Source organism: Phyllostomus hastatus, unplaced genomic scaffold, assembly GCF_019186645.2.
Source record: "Phyllostomus hastatus isolate PE091 unplaced genomic scaffold, TTU_PhHast_1.1 phas_scaffold_345, whole genome shotgun sequence".
Classification (NCBI taxonomy): Eukaryota; Metazoa; Chordata; class Mammalia; order Chiroptera; family Phyllostomidae; genus Phyllostomus; species Phyllostomus hastatus.
In genome coordinates, this window is record NW_025334024.1 from 5,198,269 (window position 1) to 5,218,403 (window position 20,135).

General features: G+C 40.5%; 1 protein-coding gene across 1 annotated transcript in view; it reads right to left on the minus strand.

Annotated features, from left to right (window-relative positions):
• The window catches only part of CDH13 (cadherin 13), a 1,008,841-nt gene that overhangs the window by 125,966 nt on the left and 862,740 nt on the right, over positions 1 to 20,135 (minus strand). The window contains exon 8 of the mRNA XM_045818585.1: positions 10,097 to 10,237. Coding sequence (XP_045674541.1) covers positions 10,097 to 10,237 — 141 coding nt within the window. The remainder of the gene's footprint in view (positions 1 to 10,096; positions 10,238 to 20,135) is intronic.

A 20,135-nucleotide genomic window follows, 5' to 3' on the forward strand; every position in this document is an offset into this window, starting at 1 on the left:
AGAGGCCACCGCGCGCTGCACTGGCTCCGTGGTAAGCCTCTGCCAGCTGTAGTAAAAGATTGCTTTTATTACCACTGAGTTGCTCCTGACCCTCTGAACATAAGCAGAGGGTTAGCAGAAGCACATAATTTGCATAGAGGTCCACACAGGGATGACGGGGATCAACACATCATGAATATAATTATAAAAAAGTGATTAATGCAATAAATCATCTGACTATCTGGTCTACCTCTACAAGAGACTTGAAGAACCAGCTACAGATTACAATTTTTTCACTTGAAAAAATCCAGATATTTTGACATCACACACAGTTTGTAATCAGCATGAACATTTTCAACAAAGCACAATTTCTCACCCTGCTTTGTATGAAAAGTTAAGTCTGGGAATGCACCCACTACCCATTTCCTTAGCTGGAAGAATCCTGTTTGGATGATGGCTTCTATTTATAGAGTACTGATTATATTTGTACAAATGTTTCCCTTCCCTCTATTTTAGTCAAGAAATCCAGCTGTAGACCTGCTCTTTCAAGTGTCTCTGAAATTTGAACACTAAAAGAGTGAATTGATGATTTTGTGTTTTTCTGTGACCTTGGTACAGGAGAGGAGAGAAATAAACTCACCCCTTCCAAGTGAAGATAAATGGGAAATGTGGGTGTTGGTTGTTTTGCAGCTAACCCTTTTTCTATTATATCATGGGAAGTTGGGAATGCAATTTACAATAGATGGCTTCCAGAGTCCCTGGACACGGTATTGTCTTAGACAAGGATGGGGCAGGAACCGATGTTATTGTGAGCAATGTTGCTGCTTGCACAGCTGGAAATGGGAGGGTACCTGTGTACTGAAATTACACAATTCTATTCTCTCCAAATATTCCATTTCTTTACATATTAGTATTCCCTACCCTACCATCACACTGTACAATGACATGGGATAAAGATCGCATGTATATTTGGTTTTGTGTAAAACTTCAGCCACGTAGAAGACTGTCAGATACATGATTTCACAGCATCATAGAAAAAAGTCTTGTATATTTCACCTTTATGGCTATAAAAAGCTTCACGAGAAGAGGAAGTCCGGACTATTTGGAATAACACTTAATCATCTTTAAAGATTTAACTGGTTGTTAAAATGTCTTGGACTCCACCCTCCAGAAAAGTCATTTCAGTCAGATAATTGAAATGGGTTCAATCTTCTAAGAAATATGTGGTCGGCTTTCTGGATTAATCTCGATTGAAGAAGCAGAATGTGTAATTACATGGTCAGTGTTTAGGCATTGGCACATCTGAATTTAAAGGGCTCTCCTGAGGGAAATAAACTGTGATGGAGATAGGAGAGTTTCCCTTGAATCACTCAAATATATTGCATGGAATCCTGGAAGAGTAGATAAATATGTTTACTTCAGTTAGACTTTTAGTGAAAGATGGCACACGATGGTACCTATCCCATTCATAGTTGGAAACACCCAACTACCAAAAACAAATGAAAAGATTCAGAAAAGCCATAGGAATTCCTTAGGTTCAGGTCCACCCCATATACTGAGGGGAGAGGAGACACAGCCTTCTCCGATTATGTGGTTCAACTCCCTAGGAGATAGACTACTTGATTATCAGTATCAAGGAGGAGAGGCAAGACACTTTATTTATTTTTTTTACTGAAATGACTTGATTTTAAAACAAATGATATGAGAGTGGGTGGGCACTGTCAAACCATTTCATTATATTTCTTTGATCATTATTTTTAATGAAACTGTTATCAGGCTTTGTGCCACAGTGAATTCCATATACACAATATGTATTGTTTTTCCTGATGCTCCAGATTAAAAAAAAATAGCCCAGACCTTTTCCCTTTCCATATGGTAATTCGGGAAAGCTTCTTCTAGACCATCCCTCAAACCTAGAATGACTCAGGAATATGGACTTACCACAAGACACCCATCTATCTGAAAGCACCAGACAACTACCTTGGCAGCCATAACTTGAGGGTCCAGGACCCTGCAGAGAAGGGAAATTCACTGAAGTGAGGCCACCATTCTATAAACTTTTACCATCAAGTCATTTTCTAAGTTAATTGCAAGGTCCCAGGATCAAGAGGCTTAGAATGTGGACAGGAAGTACTGGCTCAGTGACCAGGAAGCAGACCAGAGCTTTCAGGAGTCCCAAGGGGTTGAGAAGACAACACCTAAAGTTCAGGGTCTCGAAAGTGTAAGAGTCCTTGTAACCATACCGGACTTTCAGTTAGGACCCCAGAAAGGCTGTCCTTGAGGAGTAAGGGAAACCACAGGGGGCAGATTAGCCCTCATGAAGGACAGAAACCCAATATGAACCAAATCAGTCCTAGACTGGTTTAAATTCACCTTTTTCCATCCTTATTGGGATACAGAAAGCAAAAGTAAGCCCTTTTTGGAAAAAATAAGATCAGCTAGAGAATTCTCTCTAAAAATTTTTCTTACATGTTGTTTATAATTAAATTTAAAAAATTTCTAGGCATACCAAGATCATAACAAATGGCCAAAAACCAAGAGAAAAATATCTAAAATGACCATAGACTTAGAAATGATCTAGATTTTAAGTTTGCAGACATTGAATTTAAAATCATTCTGAGTAAAATATTCAAAAATAGATAACATGGAAAATTTCAGTAGAGAATTTCAATCTATAAAATAGATGGAAACTATATTTAAAATATAACAAGTGGAATTAAGAAATTGACAGATAAGTGTAACAGTCGATTAGACATAGTGGAAGAGAGGACTGGTGAACTGGAAAGAAGACCGGCAGATAGAAACAGCGTATATACCATAGAGTCTAAGAAGGAGGGGAGAAAGTGGGTCAGGAGAAATAAGTGTTATTAAAAGCAGCCAGAGAAAAGAGATCTCTTTCAATGGAGAAGAAAGTAATACTGACGGCTGACCTTTCAATGAATGTTAATAGACGGCAGAAGTCAAAGCAATGACATCATTAGAGAGCTGCAAGAAAATCGCTGTTGACTGAGATTCTGCATCCTGTGAAAATATAGTTTAAAAACTCAGGGGTGTGGGGGATGGGGACATTTGAAAGTGTCAATAATAATATAAATTAAAAAACCTTAGGCAACAAAGATGCTTTTAGAAAAACAATAAATGAAAGAACCTGTTGCCAACACACCTGCACTATTTTTAAAATAAAAAGTAATTCTTTATCAGAAGGACAACTGTCTCACGTGGAAGCACAGAAAGATGAGAGAATAAATAACAGTAAAAGGAGTATATAAATGGGCAAATATAAGTAAATATTTATTGAACAATATTTTTGTGAAATTTAAAGTATATGTAGAATTAGAACATGAAAACAATATATCAAAAGACAGGAAGGGGACAGAGTGAGTTCAAATGTTCTAAGGTCTTTGCAGTACCCAAGAAATGGTAAGATGTTAATTTATACTAGATTTCATAAGTAAAGGATGTATTTTTCATGAACTGCTATAAGAATATGAAGTATAGCAAATAAGTTACTTCTCAAACTACTGTAAGAACATGAAATGAAGCATAACAAATAAGTTATTAGAGCAGGATGTGAAATGACAAAAATAATCCAGAAAGAGGCAAGAAATGAGAGAAAAAGAAATATTTAAAGGGTGTAACAAACAGAAAGTAAATAATAAGATTGGTAGATTTAAACCCAAATATTTGGTACACATCTTAGATTTAAATGGACAAAATAGTCCAAGTGACAGGACTAGACTTATCCTAATTGATTTAAAGAATTAAAGACCCAAATATATGCTGGTTATAAGATACACATTCTAAATACAAGATTACAGAAAACTTGAGAGAAGAAAGGGTAGAAAGAAATATACCAAGATGACAGTAACTAAAATAAAGGCTGTGTAGTCATTCTAATATCAGATGAGGTCAATGAAATGTCAAAGCAAAAAGCATTTCCAGAGACAGAAAGCTGAGTTTCGCAATACTAAAGGGTCAATGCATAGGGAAATATAACAAGTTTAAATTTGTATGTGCTTAATAACAGCTTCAAATATTCAAAGAAAAATGATATACCAAGAGAAATAGGCATGTTTATAATAATAGATACCATAGCTATTCTTTCAGTAACTGATAGGATAAGATTATAAAAATTATAGAAATTGGAACAAATATTAAACTGTGAATTCCACAGTTTAATATTTTCCAGTGCACATGGACCATTTATCAAAATTTATCACATGCTCGGTTGTAAAGCAAATCTCAACAAATATCAACTTACTATAATCATATAGAGTATTTCATCTAACCACTGTGGAATTAAGCTGAATATCAGTAACAGAAAAATAACAAGGAAACACTCAAATATGTGAAATTAAGCACGATGCTTCTGGGCAGTGGTGGCTGGGAGGGGTTTTAGGATGCTTCTGAGGTGTTGATCAAGTTCTACTTCTTGATTTGGGTTTCATGTTTGACTTGAGAATAAAATCACTCAGTATGAATGTGCTTTTTTGTATGGAAGTGTTATGCTTATTAAAAAGAAGCCAGTAAATCTTGAGTAAGCCATATTAATTGAAATTTAGATAGATATTTTGAAACGTTTCAATAAAATAAGTGAGAATTTTTTTATAGACTCCTAATTTGGAGCGATGTTATGGGTATTTCATTCTAACTATTAAGGAGCTGAGAGAACATTTATATAGATAAAACTTTAATGGATTGTATGTGAATGTTCACAGCAGCACTATGTACAATCGCCAAAAGGTTGAAACAGTCCAAATGTCCATCAGTGGATGAACGGGTAAATGAATAGTATATCCATGCAATAAAGTATTTTCTAGCCATAAAAAAATGAAGTTCTGATAGATGCTACAACATTGAGGAAACTTGAAAACATTATGCTAAGTGAAAGAAAGCCAGTCACAAAAGGTCACATATTACATGATGCCATTTATACGAAATGCCCAGAATAAGCAAGTTCCCTGGAACATAGGACAAGTAGTGTTGCTAGGGGTTGTGAAGAGTGACTGCTAATGGGCACGAGGTCCTGAAAATGTTCTGAAATTAGATAGTAGTGATTGTTGCACAACTTTGTGAATATACTAAAAATGAATTGTACGTTTTAAAGGGTGAACTTTATGACATGTGAATTATATCATTTTTACTGCCTTATTTATTTATTTAAACTGTGTAGAGCAAATGGAAGTTATATTTTGCAGCTTCAGTGGGACATTGGAATTGTAGATTTATTTTTATATTTATAAGTTAAATGTAATCATTGTAGAAAAGTAAGAAAAACAAGCATAAAGAAAAAAATTCACCTGAATTACACCCGAGTTATAACCTTTATTAGCATTTTGATTTATATCCTTCTAGAATGTTCCTTGGGCAAATCTATACCTGTGTCTAGAATCTACAGGTATATGTATATTTTACAAAATAGAATCAAACTGTGCAACTGTTGTCTAAGCTTCATTTTCTTCCCTTTAAATTTTTTTAAATTTTATTTTTCAATTACAATTGACATGAAATATTGTGTTATTTTCAGGTGTACAACACCATGATTGAGCATTGAATTATACCTTAATAAAGCTGTTATTAAAAATTAATGGAATATGAAGCACAAGTGATAAAATTAAGAATGAAATGGATACATGTAATCCTGACATCATTCTGTAGCAGATAATTCACTAAGAGGAAAAATTTCTAACTTGAGAAATAAAATAGCTCCTTGATTGTTCAATACTCATAAACTTATTAATGAAGAGAAATGAATCATAATAAGCACATTGGTAAAGATTTAAATTTCTTGCAATTTCATCTGCCACACTAAATCAATAAAGATAATATAAAACTCTTAATGAGCTTCAAAACAAGGATGTGAATGGCATGGTTAACAAGTGTCTTCAATTTAAATGTTAGTCTTTACAGAAGAATATTTGAAACTGCATAGCTCATCTATATGTGAAACTCGGTATTTTCTCAAATTTAACAACAGTTGTCAAAATTTATATGAGTTTTTCAGTAATGAAATGTGCTGTGAAGGTGAAAAAAAATGTTTCCAAACTCTCAGTAATACAGAGCAAGTTTCTATCTGTCTGCTAGGGAAAGACTAGACTTTTTGTTCTTTCTCTATAGAAAAAGGCGTTACATTATTATTATTATACAGAGAAGAGGCCATAGAGTTTGCAGTTAAACATGTAAGAGAAAAACTGTTACAGGGTGAATTAGGCAGTTAACTAATAAAATATTCTATTCTAAAAGCTTTTAGTTGAAATGTAAATAAGATTCCTGAGGCATCAAGTTCTTGAAGACCTGACCCCTGGCTTTTAGGAATTGGAGCTGGGACCGCAGTGCCCACGGGATAACCTAACACAGGCACCTGCCAGTGGCTCAGGTTCACCTGCCAGCTTCCGGCTGCGCCCCTCACCTCCACCCGTCCCGAAAACTGAGGCATCTACCCATCGCCTCTCGGCTTCCGGCTGGCAGGACCGGCCTTTGAGTTTCATGCTGTTTTTATTACAGGTATTATAATGTTATAGCTCAAACACTGAAACTTTTACCTTAGAAAGAATTCATCAAATGGCAAAAAAGAATAATCCTAAATTATGAAGTCTAAATTGCTGGTTGCTATTTTAAGGTAACATCTGAAAAGTCAATTGATTGAATAAATGAAGAAAACCTCAATGTTTTAAAAAATCTTAAAATCATTTGCAAACATATTTTTAAAAATTAATAGGGAATGTGTTAATCCTTGTGATCTATGGTTTATATGAAAATATGAGTATTTGTTGAGTATCAGCTATGTTCTAAGCACAAACAAGTTTTTTCACAAAAATTATAGAGAGAGGAATGGACAAGTCATTTTGCTCTAAATAGGACTGAGATTCTCAGCTATAATTCAAACTGTGGGTTTGGAGAGTTTAACTAGATTTCCTAAGATCATTTCAAAATACCTAATCTAGAAAAGTCAAAACTCACGTTTAGTTAAAGCCATGTGTGAAAAACTATTAGGAAAACTCACAGAAGACTCTCTCTCCATAGGGAGATTAATTCTTCTAATCCCCATCTGTTTTGAAAGTCAGTGACTAAACATTGATTTCCACAAATCAGTAGCAGTATTGAGTAGGACCTTGGTTCATCATACTCAGAGACACCACTCCCAAGTTAAAATTGTCTCTGGGAAGCATCCGGAAAACACTGAATTTCTGAGTGCCCACTGAGAACCCAACAGGGAATGAGAGATGTGGGCCTTGCTTCTCAGCAAACTTACAGTGGGTTTCAATAAACACAAAGGGAACAACAAATGGGTGTACTTTGCACTAGGAATTCTTTTTAAAATAACCTCTCAAATATCTCCTCCCTAAGTAACAACCCCGATATTATCAAGGGCTCCCACATGCCAACTAACGCTAGCTGGAGTGATTTCTCAGTTTCCCTTACAGATAAGGGTGGCTGAGGAGATGCGAGCAGGAGTACTCTGAGTTTCAGGGGAAGCTTTTAAAATCACATTTACTTAGGTGGCAGGTCCTTCTTTGCCCTTCTCATCTCTTGCTTAGTCCTTGTTATATGGACGTGATGGCTGGTGCTGCAGTGACTCTGTTGGACCATGAGGCAGCCTTGGAGAAGGCAGACAAGAAAGACCAGAAGGATCTGGGAAACTGAAAATGTCATGTTGTTACCATAGTGACCTGGAACTATCTACCAGCAGATGTTGATGCAGGAAACTAGCCCTGCCTCCTGTAACAGAGCATTATTTCCAGTCTCTGTCATTTGAGGCCAACCATAACTGCTCTTCTAAACTGATATTTGAAACATTTTAAAACTGTCTCTCTCTGGAGAGGAAAATCATGTCAAATAGAATTTTTAAAAAAGACAACAACCAAATATTCCTATATATTTCCTTAGAAATGTCCTAATATATGTAGGAACTGATAGGAGACAACACCTTCTGGCAAAGCTTTCTAGACACCCTCAGCCCCAGGTGGCCACTGTGTCCACTCTAGAGTAACTGCACCTTGACCTTCATCTCCAAAAATTACTTTAACTTCAAGATCACCAGCCCCATACACCCCCTCTGTCCCTAGTTCATCCTGTTGTTTCGCTCTTCCATGTCCTAGAGATTCCAACCCGGGCTGAGTCCTCCTCAGCTCTCCTTCTCCCTCTAACAGGTTTCTCTTGGCCATTTTTTTTTTTGCTTTCATTCATAGTGATGCATTTTACAGATACTGCCATCTCTCCTCCAGAATTCCTTCTCCCTCAGAACTCTAGTGTCCTAACCGTGTACTTTGAAGTGCTCATGCAGGTTCACAGATTACTTTAAAGGAAAAGGACTACTTTAAAGAAAAACTTCACTTTGAACGTGGAGGGGAGATGCCCCCCTCTTTAGATAAGAATGACAGTTGGCCACTTACATTTTAGAGACATTGTCATTATCAGATCAACATCGCCACCGCTGTCTTCCTCACCACCACCTTCTTCGTCACCATCTTCCTCATCACTGCTTTCACCCCACTGTCCTCACCACCACCTTCTGAATACCACCATTCTGATCACCCCGTCCTCATCACCAGCACTGTGGGGAACATTCCGTGACCAGCACTACCTAAGGGCTTTTCATCAGCAGCTCATCTAACATTCTCAAGAACCTCATGAGGTAGGCTTTGTTAACAGCCCATTAACAGGGAACAGTTTGAACAGGCGGAACTTCTGGGTAGCTTTAAAATGCTGCATGTTTCTGTAAGAGGGGTAGGTATAGTCTGTAGGCTTTGTTTGACATCTCTTTGACCCAAAGTCTCCTCACGCCCCCTGCCCTACACTGGTGTAACTTGTGGAACAACTTTCTTGGAACACCCGCTTGAGAAGCACAGCAACATTGAGCAAACTACACAGTTACAGGAGAGCTGCATGGCAGCAACAGAATGAATGGAGCCATAGAGCAGCTACTGTGTGGACTTTGCAGTTTTGAGGTTGGAATCCTGAGTGCCCAAGACTAGGAGAGGGGAGATTTCCTCCTCCTGAATGAGTCAGGCAGGGCTGCTGGGGGAGGCGGAGGTCACTGGGGGGCCAGGACACTGAGAGGGCCCGCCTGTCCCCCAAGGACTCTTGACAGAGGGGTGGGGCAACTTCAAAGGCAGACGCGAGTGTTTTCTCTGAACACCTGGGAGGGCGGGGAGCCTTAGGGCAGACGACCGTGGCTCACAAGGAGCTGTGCTCGTATTCCATTTCTGCTGTTTGCTCTGCGCAGGACCCTGAAGCAGGGATCTAGATTCTCTGTGCTTAAAGTGAGCTCCCTCATCGGCAAAAGGTTAATGAAGCCAACCTCACAGAGTGAGCCAAGGCAGTGGGTGGAAGGTGGGGAGCCTGTGCTGATGGGAGATGCAGAGTAAAGGCTTGGCTAATGCCAGGGGCTGCCATCACTGATTCTACGCTCTGGGTCAGTAGGAGGGACGTCAAATCCTTGGCCCTGGCCACGGCCCACAAAGAACCCATGATCTCAGCACATTTCCATCAGATGCGTAGTGCCAGTGTCTTCCTAGTTTTGGACGCAAATTTAGCAAGTGAGAATGTAATTTTGCAGACTCAGTCCAACCCCAAATGTGCTCCTTTGGAAGAGATGGGAAACAACACCCATGGTCCATAACCATAAAAGCACGGGAGCCCACAATAAATAATGGCTCTCCCGGAAAAGCTTGGTTGTTATATATCAACTCCTAGGCCACCTTGCTGTTGCCAAGAAAATCCGCTTTGCCTTTTTGCAGCTGTTCTGTCTGGCCTCCCAATATATACTCGCTGAAAAAAAATAGTTATTGTTATGCTAAAATCACAAAGGGACTCCCATAACTCACCACTAAAGAGCACTGGGAAAACTATGAAAACGGCATTTTGGCATTCAAAGTTATTTTCTCATGGACTTTAACAAGATTCAATGCTTTTGTTCTCATAATGTTCTGGTATTTTCAACTTTACAAAAAAAGATAAAAATGTGAAATAGTTTTCTGGTAAAATATCATCCTTTCTCCAAAGGCGACTGTTTTGATTTTGCAAGCAGAGAGCCTGCAGGGGCTGTGGTACACAATTTAATATGGATCAGCAATCATGGCTGTGACCACAAGGGTGGCGCTCAGCCGCAGTTTACCTCTTTCTTGGTGAATTTTGGGGAGTGATCGTTTTTGTCATCGATCAGGATTGTCGCTGTGGCCGTGCCTATTAATCCAACATCCAGTCCAGCCATATCTTGGGCCTCGATGATCAGCTCATATTTGGGATTTTCCAGTGTCTGCAAAACAAAAACACAACAGAGAAGATGGTGTTTAGATTCACTTAGGTAGCAAGTGTGTTCCTTGAGCTACCGCTATGCCCTGCTCCATCCAGGGCAGGCATCTTTAATCATTCACAGCCCTTGGACCTACTGAAATCTCTCTACAATGAGATAATCACTATTCATCGACTGGAGTTGGCTGTGGGGGTGGAATCTGTTTTCTGTTCTTATTTAAGGGGACATTTGACACATGCCAGAATGTTTCACTTCAGGAGTTTGAGTACACATTGCATGTTTGATGTTTATACCACATAGGTCATTTCACAGCAACCTCATGAAATTGACCTGGAGATGAGATTAGGACAAAGAAGGCAGTTTTAGGGACTCACATTTACTGAACAATTTGATGGGCCAGGCATTGAATTCCTGTACTTTTCAGAAATCATCGGTGTGAATCTTTCCAACAAGCATGTTAAAGCACAATTGTTGTTCCCATTTTACAGGTGAAAAAATACCAACTGAGGTTTAGTTGGTAACTTGTAGTGTACCTCTTTCATGTCATTTTTAGCCATTTTAGGTTTTGGTGTCATGGATTGTAATCCAACTATGATCTGATGAATTTAACGCTGGCAATTTTGCACTCTTATCTCTCAAGGTACACACATTTTTCACTTGGTATCTGACAGACATTTTCCTACCATGTTTAAACGTTCAGAACAATTAACCCAGTGGCCCTGATCCAAGAGAAAGAAGAGTGCCGTGGCTGGTGAACAGCCACATCTGCATTTAAATTGCCTTCCGTGGTAGATACGCCCGTCTTGGTCAACCAGGGTACCATTCTTCTGGGGAGGCAGCACCCCACCTTTCCTTTGGGGACCTCTGGTTACTTATTCTCTACGTAGTTTGGGATGGATTGTCTTTTCCCTCTCTCTGGCCAGCTTTTAGAAAGAGCCCTGATTAGAAGAAGCCAATCAGTGCACGCTAACCCAGGGGCACGACGGCCAGTCCAGGCACAGGACCTGTGCTTGGCAGTTGAGAGAAGGAAGATCTGCTTCCCTGTGGTGTGAAACTGGATGCATTGAGCCCGGGAGCTGGAGGAACCATCTCGTGCCAGGCAGAGGACCGGTGAGGGATGTCTATCTTGAAGCCAATATGCTGATGGAATTAGACTTGAGCCATGGAAGAAAAAGCAGTGTTTCCCAGTGATTGCTCTGGAGTCACTTCATCATGCCACGCCTGAAGCTAGTCCTGCCTGTGGACTTTCAGCTAATTAGGGCATTAATTTTCCTTATTTGCTTAAACCAGCTTAGATTGGTTTCTAAATCACTCACACAGAGTGTTCAAGTTGAACCACCTTTAATAACAAAAACAAAAGGACTTTATTTTTGTTAATGAATGTCCTACCAGTTGCAAAAGTCTTACCAGTATAGCAGCTTCAAAACCATAGTTTATTCTAACCAATAATTAAGAAATACCATTAAAAGTAAAGAACAAAAACACAATGGGAATCTATAATTTCCTTCTAAAGCTAAAAATAAACATGGGAAATTTTAATAGCTCGATGCTAGCTGTCCTCAAAACTTTTAAGTATTTTTAAACGGTGGTTAACTCTTTGCTCCCTAGAGTACCTTTAACTGGTTGTTTCTTAGCTAAGAGCTTCTGAGCTACTAACTAAGGGAGCAGTAGTTCTGTTGGGTGGTTTGGAAGGCTCTAAACTCTAAACTCTAGAAGATGAGTGGGATGTTTCTTGAACAGGGTTATTCACAATGTTTTCCCCACCCAGTTTTATTGAAATATAATTGACATGTAACATTGTTTAAGCATTGTTTAAGGTGCACAACATGATAATTGGACACACACATACATTTTACATATATGCATATATATATAAATGTGAAATGAGCTGCACCACGATTGAAGGTCACAGAATTTGCTAATAGCTGAGTGCAAGCAGAATTTGACTTCAGACCCAACCCTGGGTAATTCTGGTTTTACCTGGTTCAGTTGGCACCTCTCTGTAAAAGTGCTTGAAATGCCATCTACTCTCAAGCTGGAGTTGAAAAATCATCAGCCTAATGTAAGTGACTTTTGACTTATAATTGACAAGTTGAATTGGATTTACTATTTGCCATACATTTTGCAGTTGAACAATAATGAAATCAACAAACTGGCCCATCTTCAAAAATTTTCCCATATGTCCCTATACATACTAATGACTAGTCAGGTCTGAGTTTGTATATTACTTGTTTACTTTTATAATAATACATTGCATGTTTGGGGAAGCATGTTATAAAAATAACCCATTATGTAGATTTTTTCTGATATTGAAGACATCATGATAAACAATATCATTTTCTCTGTAATATCATTTACCAACACAGTTCCTTGACATTATTTTAAAGGTTGCATAAAATAAAATCATATGCCCCATTTATAATTAACTTCATCTTCTTCTATTATTACAACTTCAGGTTTTTTCTAGTCTTCAAAAGTTTTTGACAATCTAAATAACAGTATAAAAAATCTCTGTTCAGGAAGTTTTCAATACATTTTGACATATTTTTGAATGATAGATTTCAAGACATGGAATTACTAGGTCAAAGAGTATGAATACTTTAATGCTCTTTATTCATATTTAAATATGCTTCTTGCATTCCAAGGAGGTCTTACTGATTGTCATAGCAGTTTTAATAGCATATTCCGTTCATGATCTCAGGCACGGCTTGTCTCTAAAGAACAGCTGGCCTCACTCCACGAAGCAAATCAGGGGATGAGTGTGATTCTCTGATGACTATCTAACAAGGATGCCAGTTCCTCACAGCATTCCCCCTTCTCCCGTCTGCAGTGCAGGTTGCTATGGACACGCACTCCAGGGCTGCTTTCGAGCACTAAGTGGGTGTGTGCTGTGTCGCCTTCACAGCGCCCATCCACTCCCTTTTCCTCTGGTACCCTCTCTGGGGGCATCACCCCTTCTTCACTCTCTGCACAGGCCGAGTTCAGGGAGGGTTGATGCTACCCCTGATCTAGGGATGGTCATGTGGCTCAGGCCTCCTACTTCCACGGTCATGGGATGCACCCGTAACCCAAGGGAGGCCACCTGGGGGAAACTCAGTCCCAGGACCCATTTCTCATCGATCTCTTAGGTAAAAGATATCCTCTTTCTGTTGGGCTCGAAGGTGGTAGAACATAAATCTGGAGCTGGTAGTGGCCATTTGCAACCACACAGAGAAGGTCCACCTGAGAAAGAAGACCATACAGAACTGAGAGGTAGAAATGGAGTTCTTTCAACCTCATGGGAGTTCTTTTACAGTCATGCTGAAGCCAGAATTTACCCCTCAGATTCTCTGAGTTCCGTGAGCTAATAAATTTCTCCTTTCCTTAAGATATTTAAATTAGATGTTCTGTGCATAGCAACAAGGGAGTCTTGACTAATATGGCAACTAATGCTATGATCAATTTTCTGCAAGACAGTGTGAGAGCTATCACATCACACTACCGCATCACAATAGGCTCTTCACAACAGCATTCCAATCATCTCGTGAATACATTATGTTTTCTTTCAATACTTCCCCCTCACAGAAACACTTGTTTTGGATCAGAGAAAGTTATAATTTTTTTCACTAATTTATACAGCCATGTAATTGGAAGTTATTGAACATCTAGTCTAAATATTGTGCTGGATGCTGTGAATATAGGGGTGGGAAAGCAGGGTCCTTTTCTTAAAGGAGTTCGGGCTTGAAGACAGGCGTGTTTACATGTAACTGCCACGAAATAGATTCGCAGGCAAGCAGACTGCTCTGTCTGTTTACAAGCGCACAGAGGGAAGAGCCGTTGGCTTAACTGTCTTATAGTTTAATAAATTTGATAAATAATTAAAAAAATGAACCAGCCAATTCCCATCTCCTGAAGTAAATAAAACTTTATGACTGCAATGGGAAATATATTGATTAGCCTAGTAGAAAATCAATTAGACTATTAAGTAGATAAATTGCGAGGCTTAGGATGAGCTATTCAAAAGTCTCAATTTTCTGGCAAATCAAAGGCTACAATAAAAGTGGTTTTATTGTTGAAAATATATCCAAGTATTTTAAGGAAAATAGAAGTGATACAGTCATTTCTAGTGTGAAAGACATTAGACATGGATTCTCCTCCACCTTTCTCCAACCCCGTGTCTAAGAAGTGAACGTGATTGTAGCTCGTTGTCCTCCCCCTTTCTCCTACATGTCACACACACATTGTATATACGCTCATGTTTAAGCAAATGATGCCATTCACACAGTGGTACAATTTGTTTTAGCATGTCATTTTCTTCTAGTGCTTGTAGAGCTGTCTCATTATTCTAACTGCTGTCTAATAGGATGGATCTATCATAATTTATTCAATCATTCCTTATTGGGTGGTCATTTGAGTTGTTTACAAGTTTTCACTTTTAAAAGCAGCTCGAAGATACAAAGTCCATGGGTCTATTAGTATTTTGGGATTTTTCTGTAATAAACAAGATCACTTTCACAATGATGGCAATAACAAAAACCAAACGACCAATAAGAAAAGCTACCTCCCTTGAGAGGCAAAAGACCTAGAGAAAATGCCACGTGGATCCCTCTGCTCTTGCACAACTGGAACACCTTCCGTGCACCAGCGACCTGCTTCCCACGTCAGCTGAGTCTTTCCCAGGAAGTCTTCCCCAGTTCCCTAGCTCTTGTAGTCACTCTTACTTGGAATACACATACATGTCATTTCTGCACTGCTCAGCAGTCACGTTGCCTTTGCTACTCCACTAAAAAACTCCTAGGAGCCCACAGCTGCCCCATCCTCTGGGAAGAAATGTTGATGCAGAGTTATAGGCCAGATGTCAGGTTTGTCTTTCTTGCACTAACTGACTGATTCACCGGTAGCTCCCTATTCCCCTGGGGACAACTGGGTTCTGGGAATATGAAATGTAGAAACCAGGCATCATGGAGACAGAATGTAGGGCAAACCTGTTTTTTTTTTCCCTTCTCCATGTCACTCCTGGGCCACATAGAGGGATTTTTGCCTTCTTGAATGTTTTGGGAGTAAACTTAGCAATGTGGTCTCCTTTCTGGCCATGAAGAAGGCACCCCGCCCTTGGGGGGCCAGACCTGCAGCAGTCCAGCTGTTCTGTCACTCAGTGAGTGGACTGAACAGGGGTTGGGAAGCCCCACTGGGCTCTCAAGGCCAGGCCACACTCTCCAAGGCAAGAATCTCATCTGATTCTTGTGTTTACTCCTCTCCATGGGTTCAAGGCTCAGCTGGGAGATGAATGTGATCAGCCCCAACAGAAAGAGCTTTCAGGCCGAGTCGGGGCGATGGCGCTGCTCTAACAGAGTGCTGCAAGCGCTGCCGCTGAGATCCGGGGCCATGCTGGCTCCTGTTTTTGGCTCTGTCACCGATTCTGTAATATTCTCCAGCGTTTATTCTGGAGATTCTTCTTGGCACTAAAACCAGCCAGAATCCTTTTCAGTTGTTTGCCACCAAAGGAACCTATGGTGAAGCCAGATGTCACTTGTTCATCAATTGCTACTTCTTCTGACTTCAGGGCACATAGCCAGACTGTAAGGTGAACTTGAGTGACCTATTCTGGCCCGTGGAATTGGGGCAGGAGCGAGGTACTGGCACGGCTCCTAAACCTCCTCCCGGGGAATCCTCTGCGTTTTCTATTTCCCCAAAAGGAACCCTCATCTCCAAGTGACTATATGAGGCAGAGCCCCTTCACTGACCTGCTTTAGACTGTGGCATGAACAAGACAGAAGCCATTCTTCAGGTTGAAGGGAAGTTTGTTACAGTGCTTAGCCTACCCTGACTAATAGAAAGGCTCTATTTCCTGTCTGGTTTTATTTTGAGTGCCCATTTACTATCTTTCTAAGTGAATGACAACGTTTTCAAGGGCAAGGACCATGCCTTTGACCCCGGCACCTGGCCAGTATGTAACACACAAGGTGGGCAATTCACTTTCATTGTTGATAATGATGATATATTACTGTTTCCCTGAACCAAATTATATCTCAAAGGGCTGAGTGTATCAGTGGCACTTTCAAACCAGAGTCATTTATTCTCAGGGAATGGCTTCTACTTCGCAGAGCTCCAGCTCAAGGAGATAGGGTTTTATTTTGACCAAGAAATGCACTGTGTCAAAACTGGGAAAATTAAATTGGCTGCCCTGATTTTATTTTCAGCTATCTGATCTGTAAGACATATCTAAGAGAGTCAAACTGCTCTCCTGGTTTGAATTCTGCAGTCATGCATTTCTACCGCATTTGCTATCTCCTCCTGGGTGTCCACGAGCTCCCAGTTAACATATATCCTAGAAACAAAGGGAAGGTGGTGTGTCTGCAAAAAAGAGCCTCGGGTGCGTCTCCACAGGCACAAGCCAGGTTCACTGATCACGCTGATTTGAAAACCAAACATTTCGTCTTGAAGAAAGAAAATCAAGCCATGTCATTAAATGTGGCACATAATCAATCACTGGACCCTTGATGTTTTACACAGCTCCAGCGACTTCCATACGAGTATGCATTTAACGGAACATTTATCACTAATAACAAGCATAATGGTAGCTGTGGGGGGAAATCAGCGAACAAATGTTACATGGAAAAAGGTTTTGCCATTAACCCACACGGCCCTCCATTCTTCTCTTGCTCATCTCGAACCACTCGCCACATCTCTCTGCACTTTGTCCAAGCTGCATTTCTTCCTGCGTACCCCAGTTTTTCTTCCTTTTGAATTTTCTGCCTCCACTTCTTCCTCCAGGCTGATTTCTGTTCACTGGCTGACGTTCATTCTTTCCTGCACTTTACTCGTGCAGGCAGGGGCCTTATTGCAGAACCAGGTAGCTGACTCTTTGGAAGGGACCCTTGACATTAGATGGAGTACCATTACCCCAGCTCCACCACTTAGGAGCTAAGTGACCCTGGTCAAATTATATAAGTTCTCATTGCCTCAGTTTCCTTACCTGCAAAATGGGGAGAATAATAATACTATCTGGGTAAGTGAGAATTAAAATGAGTAACATAAAGGGCTCAGCACAGTGCCTGGCACATGCCAGTGCTCAGTAGATGGCTGCTGTTTTGTGTAGTGACCATTGGAAAGTCCTCTAAAAATGTGGCGGAGCTCAAGGCAGCCCCCAGGAACAGTCAGAAGGAGCTGAACACTCCTGTCAATCACTAAGTGAGCCTGGGAGTGGGTCCTCCCCCAGCTGAACCTTCTGTTGAGGCTGTAAACTGTGGACAAACGCATGGACTGCCGCTTGGTGAAAGCCCATTAAGCAGGGGACATAGCCAAGCCATGCCCAGACCGCAGAACACAGAAACTGTGAGATAATAAACGCCTATTGTTTTAAGTCATTAAGTTTGGGGGCTAATATATTAGGCACCAACAGATAACTAGTACATTTCCCCACCACTTATCACAATCTGTAATATTCTTGTTTGTTGATTACTTATTTATTGGCTGTCTTGAGTCTGACCATTTGAGCTCCATGCAGTCAGGGACTTCTCTTGTTTAGAGATTAATCTCCCAGTTATTAATTTAGTGCCTGGGACATTGTAGTTATGCAATAATTAGTAAGTTATTGATATTTGTATAAAATAATGCATTACATAGAGCGGTGTGCTTACTAATGTTTAACAGTAGAGTCTCCTGATTTTGTAGTGATTGTCAATTTTGGTGGTTTAAATATTTCTACCATGGCTGATTTCAGGCTGCCAACCTGATGTCGTTGAGTGCGGAGTTGGAAAGAGACTCCCATACACAGTCACTATGAACCGGTAAGCTTATAAATTGTGCTTTAGTTGTCAAGGAGAGCCGTAAGAAGGCTTTTCAACAAATCCCTTTGTTGTGTAACATTTAAGGTACTATTAATAAGAAATATTAATGTGAGATTTATAGCAGACATAACATAATTTATTTATTACTCATCGACTTTGTCCAGATAAGCTGGGCAAGGCAAGGCTTCTTGTTCTATGGCACCTGAACGGGGACCGCATTCTTCTCCAGGTTAGCTGCACCTGACACCTGGTCTATAAATATTGCAAACAGATTGGTGAAAATGTTATCTGAAGCAGAACAAGTTGTCGTCTGTCTGGCATTTGATTTATCCACTCTGGCCACGTAACACTGGGGAAGGTAGTTCATAAATCCAGCAGGAACTGCATACATGCCCTCATAAAATGTGCCTTATTCCCAGTGCAGATGGCGAGGGGTGTTCTTCCATCTTCCCACGCAGCGTGGCGAGTGGGTTCGACTCGTGCTGGTCTTTAGGCCTCCTTTCCCCTTGCTCCTCATGAACATGTGTGTTCGAGGCTGTGCCCAGCTGTGCTTTCACTTCCTGCTGGGTCTGGTGGGTAAGGAGAAGGTGGAGCTCATCCCCTCTGTCCCCCCACCCCCAGTTTACTGGTTGCTGACTAAGCCAGCAGGGTGGGTAAGCAACAGGGGAAATAAACACCCACATTTCGACATATACAGTTGGAATAACCTAAGTGATTTCAAAATCAAATAACACGTTTCCAGGAGAAGTGTACGTCTTCTGATGTTACTGATGAGTTATAGTAAATAAGCTGTTGGTGACGTTCACAGCATACCTAGAAAAATCACCCCCTTCAGGCTCAAGGTGGCAAATATTTGACATTCAGTTTGATTCCACTGAAACATTTATATTGTGTCTACCCGGTTTGGGCAACTCTGCTAAGAGGTAATGAATGACAGACCCTGCTTTGGGTGCATTTACATTCCAGATAAATGAACAAAAGCAAGCGTGTAAGATATGATGAGATAACAGTGTTATCAGAGCGATACTAATTAAGGTCCCTGTGAAGGGAGTCAGAATGTGGGGTACTCGGGAAGGCTATGTTGAGGTCACTTATTTTACCAAACATTAAATGAGCACTTAAGGTGCGTCAGGCCTTGCACTGCATAGTGGTGACAAGTAAAGGGAGCTGAGTCTTGTGGGAGGGGCTGATACCCACATAATTGCAGTAAATGGTATGGGAATAAGAACAGAGCATTGTGATGCCACAAAGGAGAGGCCACCTAACCTTGACATTGGGGAGGAAGAATAAGGAGACATTCCTGCATAGTAGAATATTCTACTATAGAATTAGATGTGGGGTCTCGATGTGCAAGTAAACTTCTATGGAAGAAGATAGAAGACTATTAATCCTAAAACACTCAGATTCAATCATTCTGTAAGAACTGAGGTTGATTCTGATTCTGGTCGGGACACTGTGGAAATAAGAAGTGTTCAGGGTAGATACAACATGTACAAGCGGCTCCACAAGGCCCTAGGCAGTCGGTGGTGATGGGTTTTCCATAGGTTCAGGTATGAATGGTGCAGCTGGGAGGGACACGGGGGCTTTTCCGTGGTGTTGGGGTAAAGCAGGCTGGATCTGAGCTTTGAAGGATGGGTGTGAGGGCAGAGAATTCAGAGAGGGAAGAAGAGCTTGGTTGTCGGCATGAGGGCGACAGATGAGATGGGGCCACTGGTGTGGCTGTAGACAAGATTTATGGGGGAAGGACACACAGTCTATTGGCTCTTGGGAGTAGCTCAGAGATGACAACATCCAGCCCCACCTTTAAGGAACTCCAATGTGAGGAAACAGAGAAAGGGAACCCCGGGAAGCATATGGCTGGTTAGGGGAAGAACTGAACACGCTAATGACTTTCTTGCATTTGCTGTTTGATTGAGACAAGGAGGTAGAGATCCCTAAGAGTTGAAGTAAAATAGAATGTAATTAAAGTGCTCTTTCTCTACGACTTTTATATATTTTCCCAATCCACTGTTTACCATTAGGCTGTTTCTTCTAACCCGTTGGCCCTGAACTCTCAGAGCAACATTATGCCAGGTACTTGGTAGGTGCTTAAGACATATTGTCAGAGCCAGTGCTTCTGGGACTTCCCTGAG